The sequence below is a fragment of the Solea solea genome, chromosome 7, assembly GCF_958295425.1.
Source record: "Solea solea chromosome 7, fSolSol10.1, whole genome shotgun sequence".
NCBI classification, from domain to species: domain Eukaryota; kingdom Metazoa; phylum Chordata; class Actinopteri; order Pleuronectiformes; family Soleidae; genus Solea; species Solea solea.
This window is the reverse complement of record NC_081140.1, coordinates 22263191-22286510: the sequence shown is the minus strand read 5'-3', so window position 1 is coordinate 22286510 and position 23320 is coordinate 22263191. Positions and strand designations below refer to the sequence as shown.

The following is a 23320-nucleotide window of genomic DNA, read 5'->3' as shown; positions in this document are numbered from 1 at the left end:
TGTAGTTCAAGTCACACAGATGAGGAACTGGTTGTAATGTAAAATAGAATCAGAAATATGCAATATGAAGACTTGTACATGTATTTAAGTTTTAGAGAAAGTACAGTATGAAAGAAGGCAACAATAATTCAAAAGAAGTAAAAACTTTGCATCCAAGCCCTGGTTCAAAGAATCAAAACTATTTTTTTCTGAGGCATAAAACAGTAAGAGTGTGTGGTGCTGGTGCGGGAGCCAAACAGCAGCACTAACATGAATGTGGGTGGACAGCTGTGCATATTTTATCTTTTTACAACTCCACAAGTAACAATGAATAAAATAGTAGTAGTTGTTTTTTTTTTATGCTGCTTTGAGAAACTTTGGGAGGGCACTGGAATTTGATAGTTATGCAATGGCTGCATGTGAGATTATTGTGATTATTTAAACTATATATCTGTAACATTACTTTATAACTAATCCTGGGTCTGTGGCTTCTACAAAATCAACCAACATAGTTTCATCATTTTCGAATAAGTGATAATAGCAAAAACAATACTTTTGCAGTCACACGTAACACATGTGTGAGTACAGTTGTATCTGCAATGAAACAATTCATTATTAATTAGTGACAGACACACAAAAAAGCCGCAGGTGTCAAACGTGCAAGTGTCTGCTTTGCATATCACCATTAACACTCCATAACCACTTGACTTCCAATTTGAGATCACAGGGAAACAAAAAGATGAAGCAAATCCTCAGATTAAGAAACAAAACAAAAAACAGGAGTCTTCATTAGCAGCGATGCTAACAATTAACACACATTACCAATCATTTAATCAACTACTTGTTTCAGCACTAAAACTAATAAACAACTACAGATTTCAGAGGGATTTGTTGCATGCACTTAGATCTTAGACTTATAAAGGATTTAAACACTCTGTTTATTGCTTTAATGGGATAAATGAGTGTGTGTTTCTGTGGATTCAGGAGAAAACCTTTTTTCAGTTGTACCCATAGTAACTGTTCTGCGGTACATATAATTTAAAGAGGGATGTTATAAAGTGGAAAAAATGGTGTAAGACAAGATAATATTTGATAAAAGTCCCGATTGTTAATTCTCACCCTCTAAATTCAGCTACTAATCCTCAATGTGCCTCTAACTGCTTTAAATTCTGAGGCCATGCATAGAAATTCAAATTTATTCAAAAAGATGAAAAGTCATTATTCTTCAATTCATCATGACTACTGCACACTCACAATACCGAGCAAGGTAAAGCAGACTTGTCACTTGTACTGTTGACTTCAGGTTTTGGAACAGAAAAAAAAAAGAGAAACTGTGGTGTGATGCTGCATTTATGATGGAACACTAGCTATGTCTGCACGGACACACGTAAATAGATTAAGGAAACAATCAGCATTATAGATTCAATGCAGAGAAAAATAATAATAATAATAATGATGATAATAAGAAGAATTCCGTGTGGTGTTCAGGCCCTAATAAAAGTAGACACGGCAGTAGGAATCCCTGCTCTGATATGGTACATTCGGAAAGAAGTGTCTGTTTTAGGTTATCACATGAATTGGAAAGAAACATGGCAAAAAAAACACTCTTGAGCCGACAGTCAGTGCGTTTACATGCATGTTAAAAGTCCCTTTTTAGTCGGACTAAGACATTAATTCAGTTGTCTTAGTGTTCCGACTAAAATCGAGCTAGTTTTTGTCAGACTAACAAACCTTGATACCGTTTGATTCATAGTCCGATTTCTCCTGCGTGCATTATGCTTAGTCGGACTGGAGTCGGACTTGGTGCTCTATGCATGCACCAAAATGAATCAATTGTTCACTGTTTGTAAAGGTCAACAGGAAACAAGAATAGTCAAGTTGTCCGATTGCCTGTCTTAGCCGGATTAACTCTATTAAACTGTGCATGTAAACATGCTGTGTGTTTTCTTATAGAGACTTTTTTTTTTACAAACTCCAGATTATAGGGCAGCAAGTTAAATGCGCTTGGACTGATAATGTAAATGTCTATTTGTCAAATGCAGAAGCAGTACGAAATACTGAGCCTGTACCTTCATTACCGAGAACAGAGGAGACAAAAGTATAGTTTGAAAAACACCACGGTCTGTTCAAAAACAAAAACAAAACAAAACAAAACAAAACAGAAATGAAAGTCACACATGCGAAAGTCGAGGGAACAAGAAAGTTGAAGGTGAACAGTGAGGGGCCAAGCAGAGGTGAAATAATAAGGGTGAGCAGCGACAACAGCATTTTGTTTATAATTCAAACAAAAATGAGTCTTCTTCTCCGACTAAATCCAGACAATCGGATAACTCCGCGCATTTCAGAGTGGTTTATGCTGACTAAGAGCTTGATGCACATCGTAATTCGATTACTTATTTCACGTCCATGTAAACAGGGATGTTGTCACTTCTAATCAAAATGATTTTAACCTGATTGACGAAAGTTTTGCACATGTAAACATGGCCATGGAAATATAGTAGCAGGCGGATTCACATCAAGCTGTTTCTACCGTCATCTCATAAACAGTGATTATCCAGTTCCATATAACGGCTCTTGTGTTCATTGTGTGGGCACATGGAACCGTGGGTTGTGTTCCTTGCATGAGGCTGCTTATTATGTTGCATTGAACACCAGCAATGCGCCGCTGTTTGACACCTACCTCATAACACACCTTTTAGTGTCACTGGCAGCAAACACCAGAGCAGCGCACTGTTGATTAAGGTGTAAAAACTCACCTCAGTTTACACCCTCACACCAAGTCAACAGCACGCCACCCTTGCATGCACTCCTGTTGTACTCACATCGCTAATTGCTGGATGTGCACCTTTTTCAGACCTTTGAATTTTCAGTTTGTGGGAGCGATACGCAGGTAAATTATTGTCTGACTCGTACAAGGGCAAGCCTTCCTTCATGTATGAAAACCTCGCCCTTTTCGCGGATTAATTCTTCTTGAAGCCACGTGAAGGTGGCAGGTATTTGTTTCCTCCTGCAGCTTCTAATTCGAGTGGCGCACATTGTGAAAGTGCAGTTACGCACACCAGATCCTCTAGTAACCTTGATGAAATCCTGCACCCGGCTGCTGCAAAGTCACCACACAAACTTCCGTGATCTTGGGAACATTTACTGTTATATTTCTTCACAGTCTGATGCAGTTTAAATCATCTGGAGTGTTGGGAGACAGCTGCGTCCTTAGGACCTTGTTATAAACGTCTCTGTTGTTAATCCTACAGGCAATCCTTAAGGAACTGCTTTTTGGTAAAAAACAAAATCTTCCAGGGAACGTTATCATGAAGAATCATGAGTGGGGTGGTGGGTTGAAAGGGAACCACAAGTTTTCATGTTTTTAGATGAGAGCATTAAGTCATAATGACTAATTGATACAGTAATGTGACTTATGCTAAAAAGATTATTAGGGAGTAAATCTGTGGAAGGAAAACAGTTTGTTTTATAAATAAGCTTATGATCCCAACCCTAATACAAATAGGGGTCTATTAATTGAGTCGCATTTGCCTACGAGGTACTTTGGCTGACAGGAAACCTTAATTGGACATTTAATAGCTTTTAAATTGCCTGAACAATCCCCTGTTCACTTTTAACTTTGTCCCTCTAATGAAGTGCTGTTGCCTGGCTCTAGTGGCCATGTTTACAGTGTGCAACACAAATGTTCACATGGCAGGATCAAGTTGTCCTGGAAATGTCATGCGATACAAAGGATTTAGAGCTGCTAAATCCATGAAAGGAGGCTTGATGTTCCTTTTGGATTTTTTTTTTTTTTTTTTCTAACCCACTGGCTGTGCCATGACTGATTAACTGTGCCCCCTTCCCTACATGATCACTGCTCTTTGTTTGGACTGATCTTCAAAGGCGAGTGAAAGGCAGTGTTAGTCCTGCCATTGTGCCAAGTGACAGTCTTGGAAATGTGATGTGTTAGCGACGTGAGGACATCCAGCCTCACAAAGGTGTTTCTGCGATGTGACAGAAACGATGGGGTGAACATACTGGCTGCTGTTGGGTGACAAGGCGATAGACAATATATTGTCAGAATACAAATCTATGCCACACATTAATTCTGCAAACCAGGGCTGTTCCATCCATCGCCCTAGATTTTTAGTTTTCCTTTTGACTTGACTGTTAAGTATTTTGTCACACATTTATTGCTGTCTTAATTTTGTTTCTCTAATGTCTTATTGTTTTCTTTTGTATTCTTGCTTCACTTCACTTATGCTGTATTTCCATCACGGTACAGTTTGAAACGGTAAAGCTTGTGTTTCAACTGTGCCTTTACTTGGTAGGTGGGGTGCGGGCTGTGCGACGACAACAAACAACAACATTGAACGTGACACGACAGACAACAACACAACGGACACCAATGGAGGACATCCAACAGATCGCTATTTCCTGCTCGGTTTGTGGCTGTTTGTCTCAATAAGACATCAAGCTTTGTATGAGAACAGACTGCAGGCGTTTGCCAAGACTTCCATGGGATATTTATTGCAAGTTTTTCTGTCGCCCAATCAGCTGACACTTACTCAGCTAGTATGAAAGAATTCCTAATGGAAACTACACATTCTGCTAAATGCCAAGCATGTTATTCCATTTTAATTTAAATGCCCCTGGTTCATATATATATATATATATATATATATATATATATATATATATATATATATATATATACACATATATATAAACATACATACATATATACATATATGTATGTATGTTTATATATATGTATATATATATATATATATATATACATACATATACACATATGTATATATACACATATATACACACATATGTGTATATTTATTAAACATTTTTTTGAATTAAAAAATCTAAATCTTGATGTGACTCAGGCAAATAATAAGGTTTGGTTGCATGTGCTGGATTCATTGTGTGGCAGAATTTAATAATCAAGGTCTAAAATGAGAGAATTTTCTATTTACACTGGTGTGTTTGCAGGTTACTTGTGTATGTGCTCATGAACACATGAATACATGTACCAGACCACTCCAGGCAGTTCAACCACAATGGCTTCATTCTGATTTTTGCATTACTAGGACTTCCAAATTGGCATCATTGTGTTCTATTGCACAGCTGCAAGGCATTACCAGCCTTTCATGAAATAAATACTCGATCGGTGACGTCATCTCAATTATATATATAAAAAATAAATGACGGTTTTTCGTGGTGTTGTAACAGCAATGCAAATTCAGTCATGTTCATTACTGCTGATTTCTCTATTTACAAAGTTACTCTTGATGGTGCAGCTATATAAAGATGTCAATCTAGTGTTCGCCGCACATAGTTCAACGCCCTTGGTCAAGGGAAATTACCAAGAGACATCCTTGAAGGGGAAGAAGGAAATTAGCTCTGATGAGTCAACATTGGAGAAATGATAAACATTTCTCTGACAGTGCTGTTTACCTGTGAGTAATCAATATCTGTGAGGAGAACATAATGTATGATAAGGCTGAATTGTAACCCTGCACCCGTAAAAATGTTTTTCTTTCTTTCTTTCTTTCTTTCTTTCTTAGACGGACCATTACTGAGAAAATGGAAATTATATTTGTGTGTAATAAAAAGGCATTATCACACAAAGCAAAAAAATTCCATTTAAGGCTGACCCAAAACATTTCTATCAGCACTTTATAGCCAGCATCCATTACTTACAACTAGTGTACTACACACTCTAAAGCCAAATTATAAATGGCTTACCAATATAAAGCCACAGACAATAAAGCAATACAATCTCTGAGCAATACCACATATATCGTGGTGCCTCGCCACCAAACTGGAGACAGAAACAGTGACAGACTATGGAGTCACATTCTGCCACAACGCTGTCATTGTTGTCGTAAACAAACACATAAAAGAAGAGAGATCGACTGGACGTCGCCTGATGACCGGTAATATTCCTGCAGCACTATAAAGCACTGAGTTAATCTGACGCTTGCCAGATTCAAACCAGTGCAGGTTTACAATTCTGTACGTGACCACATCAACCTCGCAGGAGCATGATGGCTGCAGGTTTATGAGTGACATGCTGCAGTTTCTATGGCTGCTTCAACCAGAGAACACCGCTATGAACGCTAACCTCATTATCTCGTTCTGTGGCGAACTTAGAGAACAACTTACTTCAAGGAATACTTCACCGATTTGCATTTAACTTTGTCTTACTAAAATAGGGGTAGTAGTTTTGAAAAATGGTGCTTCCCAACCTCAGTTTCCCCTGAGTCGAGAAATATATTCATTCTTTTTTTGTTACGTGCCCACCAGTGACACTTGGTCCTGTTAGCGTAACTGTTAGCAAAGATGGCGGACACTGTTTACATTCTGGGAATGAGGTCCCGTCTCCCTACGAGTGAGAATTAGCGTTGCAGTTTCAACCCTCGGACCAAGTGCCCACAAGTGTCACTGGTGGGCAAGTCACAAAAAAAGAATGAATATATTTCTCGACTCAGGGGAAACTGAGGTTGGGAAGCACCATTTGGCTAGTAAAAGAAAGCTAAATGCAAATTGGTGAAGTATTCCTTTAATTGTCACATACATCAAAAAGCAACATAATACTTTGTATTTACTAGCAAGAAAGTTGTAAATATACTCCAAGAATTTAGAATTTGTAATTGCAAAATAAGTAATGCCAGCTTTTTTTCCTTTGCTTCCTAGATAAATCTACAGTGAATTTGACCCCAGAGGCTAACGTCTTGTGAAACACTTTCTCTCAGGCACAGTTTCACCACATTATCAGTCTAATCTTGCATGGTTTCACAACTGCTGTGTCTTATTTATAGTGTTTTCCACAATTAAGCAACTAATTAGAAGTAGAAAAGCAGTAAAAATCACCAGGCACATGTATTTTGGTGGTCATGTGACATTTTCATGCGTGTTGCCATGGAAGGGGACTAGGTTTTTATTAGGGATGTAACAATATCAAAATCTCACAACATGGTTGTATTGCGGTAACAAACTGTGATAGTTCAAAACTCAGCGTTGCTTGTGAAGTCCACGTTTAGGGTGAGTGACGTGCACTCTGGCTGCTTGAGGCTTTGTGTGGCTTTAGTCTTTGTCTGAAGTCAATTGTAGCCTTTTTGAGCTCATCTGTGAGATGTGAAAACAAAAAGTAAAATGTGAAAATAAGGGATGGTTAAAGTGTTTGGAAAAAAAATTATTTACTGAATCTATTTCAGTGAAATCTCTATACGTTGGCAGTGATTAGCAGTCATTGACTTCCTGTTTATCCAGACTAGTTTCCTTGTACTGTTCCTTGAAGTTGACGCACGTCATGTGCCGAAAACTTAAGCCCCTGTGGCTGATCATAGAGCGTATGCCGGCTCTAAAGGTCCGCACTGGGGTGTCTTGCGTGAGTATAAACAAAGATTAATAGCGGTAATAGTGTTGCGTTACTGTTACACTTTGTGTCACTTTGTTTACTTGCATTACTTGCACGAGGAACGCAACAAAACAGACATTCTTGCCTATTGTTTGATACCATCACAGTTCCACAATCATACTGAGACATCTTTGTTTTTGAGATACAGAACAACTGACAATGCTATAACATACACTTATATAAAATTAGCAATCGCCATATTTCTCTCGAGTGTTCAAGGGGCGTGCACTACATCTACAACTCACTCCTCCTTAAATTACACCGTAACAATGATGCAATCACTTAGTGCTAATCTATTCAACTGTGTGGAGAAGGTGGAAAGTGTCCAAGTGAGATATATATAAAAAAAAAACACAGCAGTAGCACAGTGCAGAATACTGATGATTTCCAGAGTATTGGCTTGGAAGATGAAAAGGGGGGCAAAAGTGGCTGAGTCAAGACATGGCATTTCTTCTCTGGGTGATTATGAGCACAGACGTGTTCACCGGTCATTTCTGCCCACATCTCTGCTGGGCTACTGCCACTCTCGTCCACAGAGTCCACTCTATTGCTCTGCCTTGGAGAGACAGTGTGCCCTGCAATCACGCCGAAAGGCACCTTCTGTTTCGACTTCTCTGTGACACATAGAATTAATCCAACTGGAAATGTGAAATTGAAATCCTAAAAGATCCGAAAGGAGTTTTCTTCCTTGTGGGGGAGGAAACTGCTGCTGCACTGAACACTGCACAGAAAAGTCCTGAAGTAGAATTGTTTTGTGGACACCTAACTAGAGAGTAAAGACTCCTTACGCTGACAGTCCAAGGCCCAATTTTCCCTCTCTTTTCTTTACTATTATTTTTGAACCAATGTTGGTTCTGACACAGCTAACATACTGACACTGCTAAATCCCTCCATTCAGCCCCATTCAAGCATCCCTGGGGATGTCTTTGTTCAAGGATAAAAAAGTAAAGGTTCCACTCTCCTCATCGCTAACTGTTAACAACATCCTGCAGGCTTGTTTTAAGGATCTCCTGGTGCACAAAAGAGTTTGTGACTAAAATCATGGCAGAATGATCTTCTTCTCCACCAGCGCGGATAAAAAAACGTGGCATAGAACGCGCTCATAAAAGCATCTGTAACCGTTCCAGACATCAAAAACGTGCACATGGTAATCAGCTTTAAATGAATGTTTCTAGGCCTCGATCACTGATAGCTCCATCAACTGAGCCGACTTAAACTACCGCCGAAAAGAAAAAAAAGAAAAAACAATGCTAATAGTGGATAATTATCAGCTTTTACTCTGTCTGCACTAGCTGCTCTGTTCCCTCTCCCATCACACACAGAAGCTGGTGAATAAACACAATGGCATGAATAAATAATGACCCCACAATCCTCTTAAGGTCCCCGAATAGTGTGTGTGGAGGGTGGGGTGGGGTGTCGGGGGTGTAGACAAAAGTTTACTTTTGGTGTTTGTGAGCAAGCGGAGCCTGAAATTGTAAGCGACTCATTAGGGCTACATGTGGCTTGCCCAGGGCTTTGCTCAACAAAGCTGGGAAGACTCCCATCCTGTCATTCCTCAGCACATTTTTAGGCCTGACCTAATAAAAGTGTAAAATATACCCTTAAGTAAAAGCTACATCGCCAATAAAAGAGTGTAAAAAAAATCTATAGCGCCGCCTCTATCACAGTGAAAAACCTTCACCTAAGCTGGACTCAATTTTATGAGACTGAAAGAGAGTGAAATCTCCCAGAATGTTCCGCGGTAGGTGGGTGGGGGGGCGTCTAAACTTGCTATGTTGTATTTAAACATCACAGTTATATGTATGCGTGCACAATAAAGGGAGAACACCTCTGTCAAAACATCATTCCCTTCCCTCATCACGCTCTCCGGAGTACATAAAAGCCCCCTGCTTTTCATTTCAGACACTTTGTCAGTGTTTAAGAATTGATTTGCGTGTGTGCCTCCCAGCTCCCACTGCGTACATGACAGTTCAAAAGGCTATTTAAAATAAACGATGTCAAGAAGCGGGTGTTTCTAAGTACTTATATAATTTACAATGTGGTAGAACTCAAGTCGGCAATAAGGCAAATATACTATGACATAATAAAGTCATATATGGTGAAAGTGCTCATTTTGATCCACTACTACTATCAATTAGATGCATATCAACAACGCACTGTGGCATTGGCAATAGTGAATTGTAACACAGGCAGAAAGAAGACACCTTTTCCAGAGGGCAATTGTTGAGGCTTTGGCCAAAAAAAAACGAGACGAGCCAATTTCAATTCATAATTTCCACCGAGGCGATGAATAGCAACGGCGCTGCCTGAGTTAGGAGTCCTAGCAACAGGAGATATAACAGCAACGACACAGATGTCACAATTAATCCTTCGCGCTTCTCTGTCGGGCTTATTGTAAAATCAGAGTGTGGATTTCAAAAAATGTTTTTTCACTCATTAGCAAATAACATTTTTTTTTTTTTTTCGATAAGATAGGATTGTAACTTTTCACGAATCCTTACTTTAAACTTTCTATTACCAGAGCTGTGTAAAAAGAAACTCACAATGTCCTGAGTTGATCTGCATGACCGAGAACGAGGCCAATAACTAATTGATCTGATCTATTTCCAGTCCTTTGTTAAACACACTCTGTATTATCAACTCTCCTTCATAACGATTGTACTATTTTCTTCACGAATGCTGTTAAAAGTATCTCATGATGAAACATACACTCTGCTCTGACATTTCTCTTTGATGTGCACAGCACGAGCAAAATGAGAGCTGCTTTCCTTTTTCATTTCTTTTTTTTTTGCACATTTAATTTTAGTGAAACAGTTGAAACAGTGCATTTAGTGCCTTTTGTTTGCACTCATGTAATACCTCTGCTTTATTGTCCTGTGTATTCAGAGTGCCCGCGCTGTAGTAAAGAACTCAGAGAGTGTGATAAATACATTAGAATAAAATAAAAAATCTTAGCCTAACTTGTTTTATCACCCACTATTGAGTCACTGTACAGTTGTGAGTTTTCATAATCCATCCACTGGTATTTTACACAGTAAACTATACTTTTAATTTGACATTATGTGGAGCCAGACGACACAGTAGTGATTGTGGAGCGGAGCCACAGTTTCGACCAATCACGATCCAGTCTCAGCTGTCCATCAAGACGTCTCACCTTGTTTTTATTTCATCACATCACTAACACCTGAACAAAAATCAGTGTGATGTGAACTTTCCATTAACACATACACAACCAGAGAATATAACACATTTGATGTGTGTTTTTTTTTTTTTTTGACATTTATGGACTTCTTTTCAAGCTAACTTTTGTGAAGACTGACTTTTAAATTCATACGCGTTGGAAAACTCGTAGTCGTCCAGTCTTCATGTTCTTAGTCTAAAGTGTGTTTTTATGCTTGTGTTTAAATCTGCTTGTTTAGCATTTTAAAACTTGTTTCCAAATATAAAGTGCTTTATAAATTGAATAAATTATTGATATAATCGATAATAATAATAATAATAATAATAACATGGCATTTTTGCATTTCCATTAGGATTTGTACCAAAATAACCAGCCACATCCGGTTCATTCTTTGGTGTACCATAGTTAAATGGTACGGTTAGGGAGGCTCCACCCACGACAGTCAGCTGATTGGGCGACAAAAAATCGTCTCTCCGTTGCGATCTGTGTAAAGATCCCATACATTAGAGTCTAGGCGAACGCCTGCAGTCTATTCTCATACAAAGCTCGACGTCTTATTGAGACTAACAGCCACAAACGGAGCAGCTTTCCCATGCGTGTCAGGGAACTACAACGGCCTTCATATATCAGAATGAATGTTGTTTTTCGTTTGCATTAGTTTGCGTGAAAGCTTCCGCCTCAAAACAACAAACACCAGAGTGGTTTATCTATCTGGGCTGTTGTAAAAATATGGAGGTGTACGGTGGCAGCCCTCATAACACAAAAGTAAAGTCAATATATAACAAGCCTTATTAAAAGCAATTCTATACTTAACAAAACTTACCTGGAGGTAGTTTATTCATTTTCTTTCAATAATCCCTACTAAATGTTTCACACTGTACAATTTTAAGGAAAAAAAAAGTGCACTCTTTGATCCTCTCTTTTCAGATTCATCAAAAAGCAGAACTTTATTATCCTTCTGTAGAGATTTGAGTGTATTTATAAGGCGGCAGACTGACAGAAGTCTCATTTTCTTTCTCGTGAATTAACTTGTCCACAGTGACATTTTAAAAAACAACTGCCTCGGGTTGCCTGTCATCTATTCCTGAGCTCAGTGGGGAAAAACAAAAATGTTTGTCTTCCCTGGACTATATTTCAGACCGACTCTGAATAAAATGCTGAAAACGTTCAACATCATCCAACCTGCTCTAAACCACTAATAGTGCTCAGCTAGTAATAAGTCGGCTTAAATTTTTCCCCGATAGCCTAAAGTGTCTCTTTGCCAAAATTTGATTATTCGCACAGTGCAAGCATCGAGGATTGGAGACGGAGAGAATGCAGCTCTGGTGTGTGTGACCTGCTGCGGAAGCCAGCAATTTATACAGCTGAGATAAGACTAATGTTTCCAATGTGACAGTAGTACTTTAGGGGAACCTCTAAAGGTAGAGGGAGGGGGGGGGGGGAGAATAAAGCTTATGTCCTGAGCTATTTTCTTCAACAAGCACAGGCAGTGGAATTTAACTGCAGCGAGCTACTTTCTCTATTGGGAGAAAAATAATCCAGAAAGAACCTGAGCTGTCCTGCACAAGCCTTTGTGTGTCTGTCTATGTATGTGTGTGTGAATCCTAACCTTGCATTTAAGCGCGCTGCATGATTTTCAGTTTGAATCACACAGAGCCAACAAAACTATAAAGGAAAATAAAAGTATTGCTTATAATGAACAATATATAAGTGGAAGTCAAATAATTCACAAGGGGATATAACATCATCCTGACAATTTTTGCTTAATTACTTAAAGGTGAACAGCAGAATAATGGCAAAGGGTGATGAAAATAATTAAACCTCCTCCAAATACTGCACTTTACGTTTTTTTGAGATGTTTCATGTTCTCAAGGTAGACGGATATCTTCATGTATAGTTGTACAATTATCTTGCAATACATCACATTTGTATCGAGTATCAATAATTCTACTAATATAATTATCATTAGTTACCGTAGGATGTATCGTATCATGAGATATTCCCAGGCCCATCCTCCATTTTTCCACAACTAATAAAAAGAAAAAATGTTGGTTTACCCCGGCCAATATCTGCATAATAAGGTCAGTATATGTGCTCAAGCAGATCCAGAATATTAAATTAGTGTACTGCTGAGCAGGGAAAGTGTTCCCTGAACCATAAATATAACATGAGCATAGATAATTGACTGTATGTTAAAAATGGATATTGCTAAGAGAGGGACAGAAGTTGTGAGGCTAGGTTAGGATGATTCTCCTCCTCTGAGGAGGGCTCATCCGGCTCCATGTGGGGCTGTGAGCTGCAACGAGGCCCTGAGTCTTGGTTCTAAGACGGGCCCTGATGGGCTGTTGGTTTAGACTGTCAGAGGTACTGGCAGGGAGTGGGTATGCAACTCCACAGATAACAGCCCAAAACTGTCCACAAGGGCCTCTAACACCCAGCAAATTAGCCTGCAAATGAGCCAGAGAATATTTCGACTAATCCATGATCTGAGCGGAGGCTCTGCCAAAAAAGTAAACAAATAAATAACTTCACAAGAAATACTGGGGGTGGAAATAACCACGACTGTGCACTGAAGCCACTAGTGATTTCTTTGAAGCATCTTTTTTTTTTTCCCTGATATTCTGCGGCTAAGATGTCTGAGGCCATTTCAGAGCAAGCTTCCATGTTGTGCTCGATGTGGATTGCAGCGAAAATACAGAATGTCGTATCACAGCGAACAATGTCCCCCACAGCAAATGATCACAGCCGTGTCTGTCACGTAAGCCCGGAAGGCAATGATGCATCAGGATAACAAAACAGATCAGATTTTTTTTTTTCCTTGTGAGAAAACCGATAATCACTAAATTCTGTGTCGTGTGTACATGCTGTAATTATTTCTGGGATCACAACACTTTTATTTTGTAATGAATAACAAAGGATGTGTGCAAAAATGAGGCAATACTGTCTTCATCATTTCAATAATCCTGCGTGTGTGCCACGCGACTGCAGATATCTTTTCTCGCGAGCAAATTACAGTTTTTGTTACGGGAAGTACTGACAACATACAGTTTTTATAACGACATCACTGTCATCACTTGACACCGTTTCATAAAATGTTCAAGTCGAGTCACCTCAATAACAAATGCTTGTCGTTTCATTCTACGGTAATTCGTTTTCACGATAGCTCCGTGCCACACTATACATTTTTTATACGACATTTGTTTAAAATAAAATCACAATACCACCAAATGCTGCTGCTGCTGTATACATCTCATATATATATACATACATATGTACATATACATATATATATATATATATATATATATATATATATATATATGTGTGTACATATGTATATATACTTAACTAACAAACTAATTAGAAACAAAACATTATTAGAATAAATGTCAGAAGTTTTCTATATTCATGTACATTGTGGGCAGCCCATGGCCAAGAGGAAAGGAATTGGGCTCGTATGTGGAAGGTTGCTTGTTCAATCCTCTATTGCTCCTTCACTATCACTTTCACTAATTGGTGGGAGTGCCAAAAATGACTTGTTCTAATTCATGTAAAAATGGATGTCACCTATTACAACACATGCTGCAAACCCTGCTCTCCTATACAGGAAGTGTCTGTGCTCATTCTCCTCAGGACAGTATAAAAGTCAGCGTCTGTATTGACGACTGCAACACTTCATTCCTATGACTCCTGAAAAGTCACATTTTTTAATTTGCCCGGCTCAGTGTTCTAGTGGAAAAAAAATAGAAGATGTAATCAATAATTAATACATTCAGAGTAGTCGTGATAATTACGGTGACCTCTCGCCCTCAAGCTGTAAGTAGTAGCTTTTCTATGCAAGAGGAAAAATGTCTCGGGCTATAAAACAGAACAAAATTCCCTTTGGTACTTCCCGATCAACATGGTTAGGGGACAGGTTGATATATAACCCATCTCAAGCTCAAATCCGCCAGAGATTTGCTTTTCAAAGCCCTTCAGCCTTCTGGCGCTGCGACACGTTTTCGACAACAAACACCTGTCCCTCATGCAGGGCTCATGTTATGTTCAAAGATTTATTAAGTGAGAGCCGCCCTGCAGCTTTTACCCTCCACCTTTTAACAACTCAAAGTTTCTTCCGAGTCTTAAACTCTTCCCAAAACCATTTGATAAAGGCAGCGGGGGAATAAATCATTGTCACAGTGAAGCACGCGCCGAGCGTTCGGGAGCTTTTAAGAGCTTGGAGAACAATTCACGAACAATAGTTGTTCAAATTTTCATCAATAGCAATATAGCAGATGATTACTGTGCAAACACACTGGGATAATATATTGTTTTGATTGCTTTACCTCTGATTTGACATCTTATTGTTTAACAAGTGTTTGCAGTTTCAACCCACTAGCTTTCAATACAAATTAAGTTTGATAGCTGACTTTATTTATTGTCTTAATTCTTCTGTCTTTTGCTATTTATTCTGCTCATTTAGTATTTCTCAGCACAACCTATGGTTGTGATTAAGGTGCTGTATATAAAAGAGGAATAAATATTTAATGATCTCATGTTTAAGGCAATGATTACAGTGCTTAACAAATGTATTAGACCAGCCGCCAAAGCCACAGCTGCACCTCAAAAAAACAGCATGGGTAAATATGGTAAGTCTGTAGAAGCTCTTTAACCAAAATGCATGGATATTCAAATTGGATTACATCAAATTATTTCTTCGTTAAGATGTCAAATTATAGTTATTTACTTTATTTAGTTTTAATGGTTGAATGTTACGCCTGATTCACTTCTGACTTCTCAGAGAAAAAGCCCAGTGAGCCGGCTCAAATTAGGGTATAAAAAGGTAAATTCATTTTGTTATTTGCCAAATAAATAACAATAACAATTGAAAGATTTCTAAAACATTAAAATAAGACTTTTGTCACAATGTTGCATCTCTTTCAGTTGCTTCTATTGTTAATATACATGCAGTAGAATAAGCTGTAGAAGAAGAATCAAAACCTACCGAAACTGATATAATTCCGATACAGTCATTTATGACCTTTAAAGCTGTTAACAACCCATTTGTGCCGAGTCATTTCAAAGAAATATTCTCCAACAGTGTAACAAATATTAAAATATAATAAACAGCCAAAACATGACTCAGCTAAAATGCTTTTGCCGATATTTATTTATATTTTTACAGTGTGTGCATAGTGAAGCATACGATATATAGGATTTTTGGACTGTATCAGATTCTAAATTTTTATCTGTCTGATCTCCGATCCAGTGATTTTGACCAGTATTGTACCGATACCGATACTGACCGATACAGAATCCCATCCCGAGATAAAACAAGTATTAATGAGATGCAATTAGAAATGCGTAAAATAAAAACTAAAAACTTAACAATCTGAATTAAATAATGACATTTGTTTCTCAATACAGAAATCCCACTTCTTATCTCCAATCTCTTCTCTCCATAGCTGTAAACAAATCTGTATAAAAGTGCAGCAAATGGGCCTGTGCATGTTAAACCCTGATGAAAGGACTGGCCACTTTTCATCTGACAGGTCTACATCAATAAATATTGCTCTCACCCCGGCTAAAAGCACGATCACATCAGCACATTAGCCACTAGGCGCTTTGAAGGTAAAAAATGCTGATTGATGACTCGTGTTTAATCATGCAAAACAAAAAACAGAATTGAATTAAAAAAAACTCAACCATCATTCATCTTCCAGTCCGGGTTTTTTCTTTTGCACTTGCTATTTCAAATCATTACTCAGTGGTGTAGCCTGAGAATTCTTCTGTTGCTCTCTTACTTTTTTTACTAGAGAAGAAAAACTGTGGATAACGAGGAAAAAGCTGCAAATTTGACTGCAAATGTTTGCATATCAAATACTTTTTAAATACAATTATGTTCCCTGCAAACACTCCTCTTTGGGTTTATGGTATTAAATGGCTCCCCTCCTCAAAATAAAACATGACATTGTCATTTGTATGTTCATTAGCTCGGGTCTACTTTAACGCCGTTCCCTTTATGCTGTCATAAAACCTCTTTTTCAGTGCAGCAGCGCAGCGGACACTAAAAACGAGGAGCCATCGCACCAATCCTTGCATCATCCCTCAGGATAGCTGTAAGAAATTTCTGAATCAGGTTTTTTAAGATTTTATGGGGCACTTTTAAAGCACGAGAGGATCTGAGTCCATCACACCACTGTATACATATACACCACGTTATTACTGTGACACATAGAAGTTTGCAGTGTTTCTACGCTGAAGTCAGTATATTGTGGTCTTGTTGTGCATGACGGAGAACCGGCAGTTGAGGCGCAGAGCTCAAATGAAATTTTAAACAAACCTGATGTAAAATTTGAGTTAAATTTACCGACTGCACAAGAGTGTGGAGATCTGGACAGAAAGCCTGTTCTCCTCGCACGCTGCAGTAAATCAAACTGATAGCTCCGAGCTCGTGGAGGCAGTTTTCACAAAAAAAAAGTCTCAGTGAGGTTCCTAGAGGAGCTGCCTTGAAGCAACGCCTACAACCACCAGGATTTGAATAACAAGGAAATCATTTTAAAACAAAAATTGACTGCAAAAACTAAATATCACACAGTGGAAATACATAGCTTTGCAATTCACTGACACAACTATAATAATACGGATAATAATGGATGTCCTGAGCAGAAAGTGACATCTACATGTTAACTGTACATTTTCTGAAAGCTCTTGATTCATGATGTCCTGTGCACAAAACCTTTCTACATGAAAGCAGCAACAGACACAGCAGGCAACAAGCCACTCAAAGGTTGTCTGTTCTCTTGTTGGCTGAGCCACAATTGTCTGTGATCACAAACATGTCAGGATTCGGTCTCACATGCCGGTGCTCAGCTTTGCATTGTTTGCACTATGTAGAGAGAGAGAGAGAGAGAGAGAGAACACCCAGGAGGATGGAGCAAAGGACAGTTAGTACACAAACTAACCGGCCCCTGATGATAACATAGTGTCTGTCCAAAAATATCAGTGTCAGGCACACAAGCATTTTGCTATCAAAAGGAACTGCATTTGTCCTTTGTCGCATTACTTTGCTGCACAGGTTATAGAAGTAATGAATAACACGAGTCACCCAGCGGGTTTTTGTGGCGATCTCCACTGCTGGTTCTCATAGTGACAGAAATGTAATAGCATGGACATAACAGTGGGGGATGGGGGGGGTTACTCGAGATTAGAGCACACATCTGGATAAGCTTTAACGGGCCAAAATTCCAAAACAGCGGCCCTCTCACAAACAAAGCATATCGGTCCAGCCTCCGTGCTGTTCCAGCCTCCGTGCTGTTCCAGCCTCCGTAGGATGTGCAGTGACTCAGCAGTCGCTGGCTGCTGGAAGTATCCTTAAGGGGCCCCCTCTGGACTAAAGGCAGCATGGGTAGGATGCACGCGCACACACACACACACACACATATCTGTAAATACTGCATTATTAATCCTAACCCATACACATGTGCACAAATCCATCTGTAAATGCTGACACGATACAAGCGCATACTCATTAAAGCTGCAGTGGAGTGGGGTCTCTGGGAAAATTGGTGATAGTCGAGTTTCACAAGAAGGTCGTTGAATGCAACAATTTTGGGATTGCAGTCCTCTGGCTTAAGCCCCTCCCCCACCAGATTGACCAGGGGCAGATGCAAGCCCTTCATCTCATCTATATTTGCATACGTTGTTTAAAAGTTGCTTTGCAGCATGGGCAGTTGTTACGCCACGCAGCTGCTTAGTAGAACAGCCAATAGGAGGTGCCGTCTCTCCATGAACTGCCCTGCGATTGGTCGACGTCTCATTACATTACATGTCATTTGGCAGACGCTTTTATCCAAAGCGACTTACAATAAGTGCATTAAAACATTTGGGTACAGACAAGAGCTAAAGGTAAGTAAGGGCTGCAAGTAAGCCAAACTATAAAGTGCTAGTCTCCCATCAACGCTCAAATTTCAAGGTCAGAAACCGAGCTACGAGGTGGAGCCAAAGTCCGGCTCTTTCTCAAATCATTTGATTTACATGATAATAAAAGCGTTGCATTGAAATTATTGATCAATCACAACTAAGACATAATTGGTCCTGAGCATAATTGCTTTTGCGGTAAGTAATTAGCAGCTTAAGTTATCATCTCATCACATCTGGAATAAAAATACAGTATGTATATACAGTAAGCAATGCCGGGGAGTCAGCTGAGCTTCAAAAAATTGCAGTGAAATCACTATTGCTTATTTGCATGCATTAAACCCGGGGTCAAGTAAGTCACATGAGAAAAGGGGGAGAACTGCCCAGCAGCGTGAATACATTAACGCAGAGTAAATGGTTTGTTGATTCAAAGAGATTACACCACACACACACACACACACACACACACAAGCAAGTCTGCTCGATGGATTTTAATTAACTTGCCATATATAAATTGTATGTTATCAGGCATTACTGAATTAAACACTGAATACAAGTGCTCTTTCTGCTTCGGTGAGTGGAATAAAAAGCTACTTAGAATCTTGATTGGGCCTCACAGATGCAGCGTGATGCTGCAGCTACGGCTGCTCCGAGCACAACCCCTGAACAGCCATCCATGGAGATTCTCTTTAATTATGTACAATGCAGCCAAATTCACGTCTCCTGGCATCGCAGATGATCAAGCAAAAAGGGATGCCACGTTCTCTGCCTGAGTCATATCGGGCAAATGGATTCCATTTCCAAGAGTCGTTTCTGTCAGTTATAATAAGGAGCCAATACATAATGTGACACACTCTGAAATGCAAAACTATTCACAAGGTTCTCTGCAAGGCTGCTCAAGGGGCAATTAGAATTTTGCTGCTAGATCCTTGATGAGGTCCTCTACCTCTGAAGTGTAATGTATGCATAATGTGAACGCGGAACTTACAATTTACAACGCGATACCTCCGTGTTGATAAAAAATGGCAGAGATTTAGGTAAACAAATACAGAGAGGAGCTGCCACTGGGGACATAAAGGGGGGCTGCGTTAGTAAAGGGAAACCTGTCTGCCAGGTGCAGCCTCCAAAATGCAGTGACTATACTCCAAAAGCAAAATAAGCAAGACAAATAAGCGCCTGGGGACTGAGCTGAGGATCCAAATGGTATTTCTGTTCCAAACAGAATTCTTTAATATCATTACTCCATGGTATGCTAATCTACAACCTGAATAAGTGCACTGCATCTTCGGCAGAACGGCGATTATCTCCTGGCCTTTTTCTGGCACTTGACATGCCTCATATTTACATATTATCTGACCCCGACGAGCACACAGGCTCATCAGACCCCTGGGGGCCACTTAGAAAAACCAAGCCACAGAGAGATAAATTCAGAACATATGGCTCCCCCACTTCCTGGCACTGGTGTCATCAAATGAAACCTGCCAGGCCATCCTGTATCACAGTCCACGGTGATCAACACACTCCAACGAAAATAAAAGCGAGGAGAAAATGATCTGGAAATTATTTACAGCAGAGGCATAAGCCAAGCACCTGGTTGTACTATAACAACGGTAATTGTCTTTTAAACATGTCAAAAAGTCAAATTCAGCGGAGTCAGACAGAGGCTGGAAATGGACGCAGACAGGAAAGTCACAAACGTAACAAATCCAAAAAAACAGAGTGATCATTCATTGCCTGTGTATGTGTGTGTCTCTGCCTCAAAATACAAATTCACACATGTGTTTCACTTCCACACCAGAATCAAAAATCCACTTTGCAAAGAAACGAGAATTTAATTGAGGAAAAAAAAGTGCCTACCATTTTCTGTGTTCTCGTGCTCAGTGTCGGTGAGAGTTAGGTTGGAGTTGGCCCGGCTGGAGAGGCATGAGCTGCGGCCGGACTTGGTGTTGCTACGACCCCAAAGTCTGACGGCGTGCTCGGGCGACATGATGCCGTCTGTCTCCGTGTCGGCGTCCGAGCCCACACTGACCGAGTAGTCGCGGTGTTGCAGCCCAAGGTCAGTCCTGTACGTGGCTACATGCGACGGGAGGGCCTCTCCAAAGCCGAGGTCTCGAAGGGAGAAGTCTGTTCCTGTGGCAAGGCAATAAATGCACGGCTCAGGGAATTAAACCTGCCACTAACTGCATCAGTTAACATAATGAACTGTATTCATAGCAGAATAAGACAACAGCAATATCCCAGCCCTGAGAGGTGCGGTAATCTTTTAAAAGTGAAGTTACTTGAAGACGCTGGTGCATTTAGTATTTAAAACCCAGACACACAAGATTAAGGGTGCATTTGAAAATTAAGATATCTGTCTTTTCAATTTTCTCTCCCTTTAATTCTCAGAATTATCTCTAAAAAGCCGCGCTCTGGTAAAGCAGACCATGATGATTTCAAAGCCTCGGTAGGATTTGTTTAATTTAAATAAAAGAGCAATGCGCTTCATAACTTTATCCACCATAAAAGGTCATTCATGCATATAATTAAAGAAATGACTGGATTGCATATCATATGTGTGTCGGGGCAATTTGCAACGCAAAAACAACACAATGAGCAATTTGCCTTGGCTGTAATTTAGGATGTTACTGTACATTATACATCACATCTGACCCAGGGTTTGTATTTTGTGCCAGTGATGCTTATTATGTATGAGTCATAACTGAGTGACTGACCTGTTTAGATTTTCAGAGATTGTTGACAGAGCCTGTTATTTTCTTGATGGGTAAAATAACAGCATTTGAAATGGCTCCTTAAGTTAAGCCCTTAACTTGATGTATTTTCATTTAAATTCATTATCAAGACAGATCAAAAGATTGATATATAACAAAACAAGTGGCTTTTTGAAGTCATTTTTAAATTCCACTGTGTTCTTTTTGTCAAACTCCAAATAATTAGAAAATACAAATAAAATAAAACATCAAGTCCATATAGACCAGGGGTCACCAACCTTTTTGAGACCGAGAGCTACCTGAAGGTTAGAGAATAATATGGAGGGCTACCATATTAACATTTTATGCAGTTTACCATTTAAATGATAAATATTATGCATTCAATTGCATACACATTAATTCCAGTGCTTACTCCTAATGATTATCACAGTTTTTATAAACAATATCAAGGACATTTTACTCAGTGATCATATGGATACATACAAGTGAGGTGAAGTGAAATGAGCCCGCGGGCACCTTGTTGGCTGCTCGCGGGCTACCAGGTGCCCGCGGGCACCACGTTGGTGACCACTGATATAGACCCTTTCATTGTATACAAACATTCCAAGCCTAGTAGCCTGTCGACTATTTCCACTTCTACTTGTACTAACTTGTACTCGTACTACTACTTCTACAAGTACTAGTTCCGAGTGTGTTTTCTGACCCCAAACTGTGTGCGAACATTTCTCTGTGACGTAGCTCTTGAAAGGGTCTATAAAGTAGTCGGTCACAGACTTGCTCGTACGCGGGGTGTTCTCGTCCAGTTAAGTTTGGCGAAGAGCTTTTTTTATGGCCCGCTAAATTGCTAACGTCTTTCCTGCTAACGTTAGCTGTGGCTGCACTAGCGACTGGGTGCTTTGCATTGACGTGGTAGGCTAAACGTTTAGCTGCTTGGGTGGTAAGCAAACTCCCTCTTACACAGAAGGCTTATTATTTTTGCCTGGCCTCGCGGGCGTAAGAGTTAGAGTAAAATTAGATTAACGCGGTTAAAACATAACGCGCTAAAATATGCTAATTAATTCATCGCACGCCAAACAGAACAAGGAACTGTTGGCAGTCTTTACTGCAGAAACTGTATTTGTTCAGGCAGTCTTTAACTTTATGAAATCATGTCTCAAACCAACTAGTGCAATTCTGTGCTTCAAAGCTTTAATGTTTGAGCTCTGACAATCGATAGCATATGTGAACGGTCAGATTTACGGTGCAGATTTACATGTGTCCCATGCAAAAACAACACTGTCAGTGTTAAGTTCAGCCCCTGGGCCTCTCTGTTAATAGTCAAAGTATCCAGAGTGACCTCTACGGTGGCTGAATGTAAATTACCAAGAGGCTCTTTAATAAAAATGCACTGATGCATACGTTGAGAAGGAGGGGGTAATGTGCCCTACTAACTAACAACTGGCATTTTCATGCCACTTTGCACTGCTAATGTTCTTGTAGATGAATAATAGCGATATCAATGACAATTACTATCTATAGAATAGCCCCGGATTTCCTAATATTGGCACAGATAAGACTAACCTTGCCGGCTGAACTCGTCCACTTCGTGATGAACCATTTCTTTAACACGGCTCCCGTAGGCCATCCTCGAGTCGTGATCGAAGGCCTTGAGTGTTTCGCTGGAGCTGTAGGATTTGGTGTTGGGTTTTCCATCCTCACTGTCTGCTGAGGAGCTGGTGTAGCGGCGCTCCGTGTCCTGCCGGGCAGTGAGCGAGCGGTAGGGTCGGCGTTCCTTCACTTCCATGGCTTCCTCCGTGCTATTTTCAACATCAAATGTGGGTTACGATGCCAGTTCAGTTTGAGCACTTCTGCAGAGGGAAGAAGGAGAGAAACGAAGAGAAACACGATGTGTGAAAAAATGCCTCACCGAGAGATGATTTCTAAATACAATCCATTTTGAATGCATCACTTGTTTTCCTTTTATTTCGACCCAAAATCATACTGAAAACAAAATGAAGATAATCGGTTTAGTTTAAACACTTGCAACCATGACAAACCATTATTTCCACACGTTTAATGCTAGTTCATGTTAAACACACACACACCCACACACACATACAAAGCCGGTGTGGAAATCAATAAATTGTAAGT

General features: G+C 39.7%; 1 protein-coding gene across 13 annotated transcripts in view; it reads right to left on the bottom strand.

Annotated features, from left to right (window-relative positions):
- Positions 1-23320, bottom strand: part of tenm4 (teneurin transmembrane protein 4) — a 171693-nt gene that overhangs the window by 107590 nt on the left and 40783 nt on the right. For all 13 annotated transcript variants that reach the window (XM_058634905.1, XM_058634906.1, XM_058634908.1 and 10 more), the window contains exons 2-3: positions 22751-23037; positions 20337-20609 (exon numbers count right to left, since the gene is read on the bottom strand). In XM_058634905.1, coding sequence (XP_058490888.1) covers positions 20337-20609; positions 22751-22973 — 496 coding nt within the window. In that variant the 5' untranslated portion in view covers positions 22974-23037. The remainder of the gene's footprint in view (positions 1-20336; positions 20610-22750; positions 23038-23320) is intronic.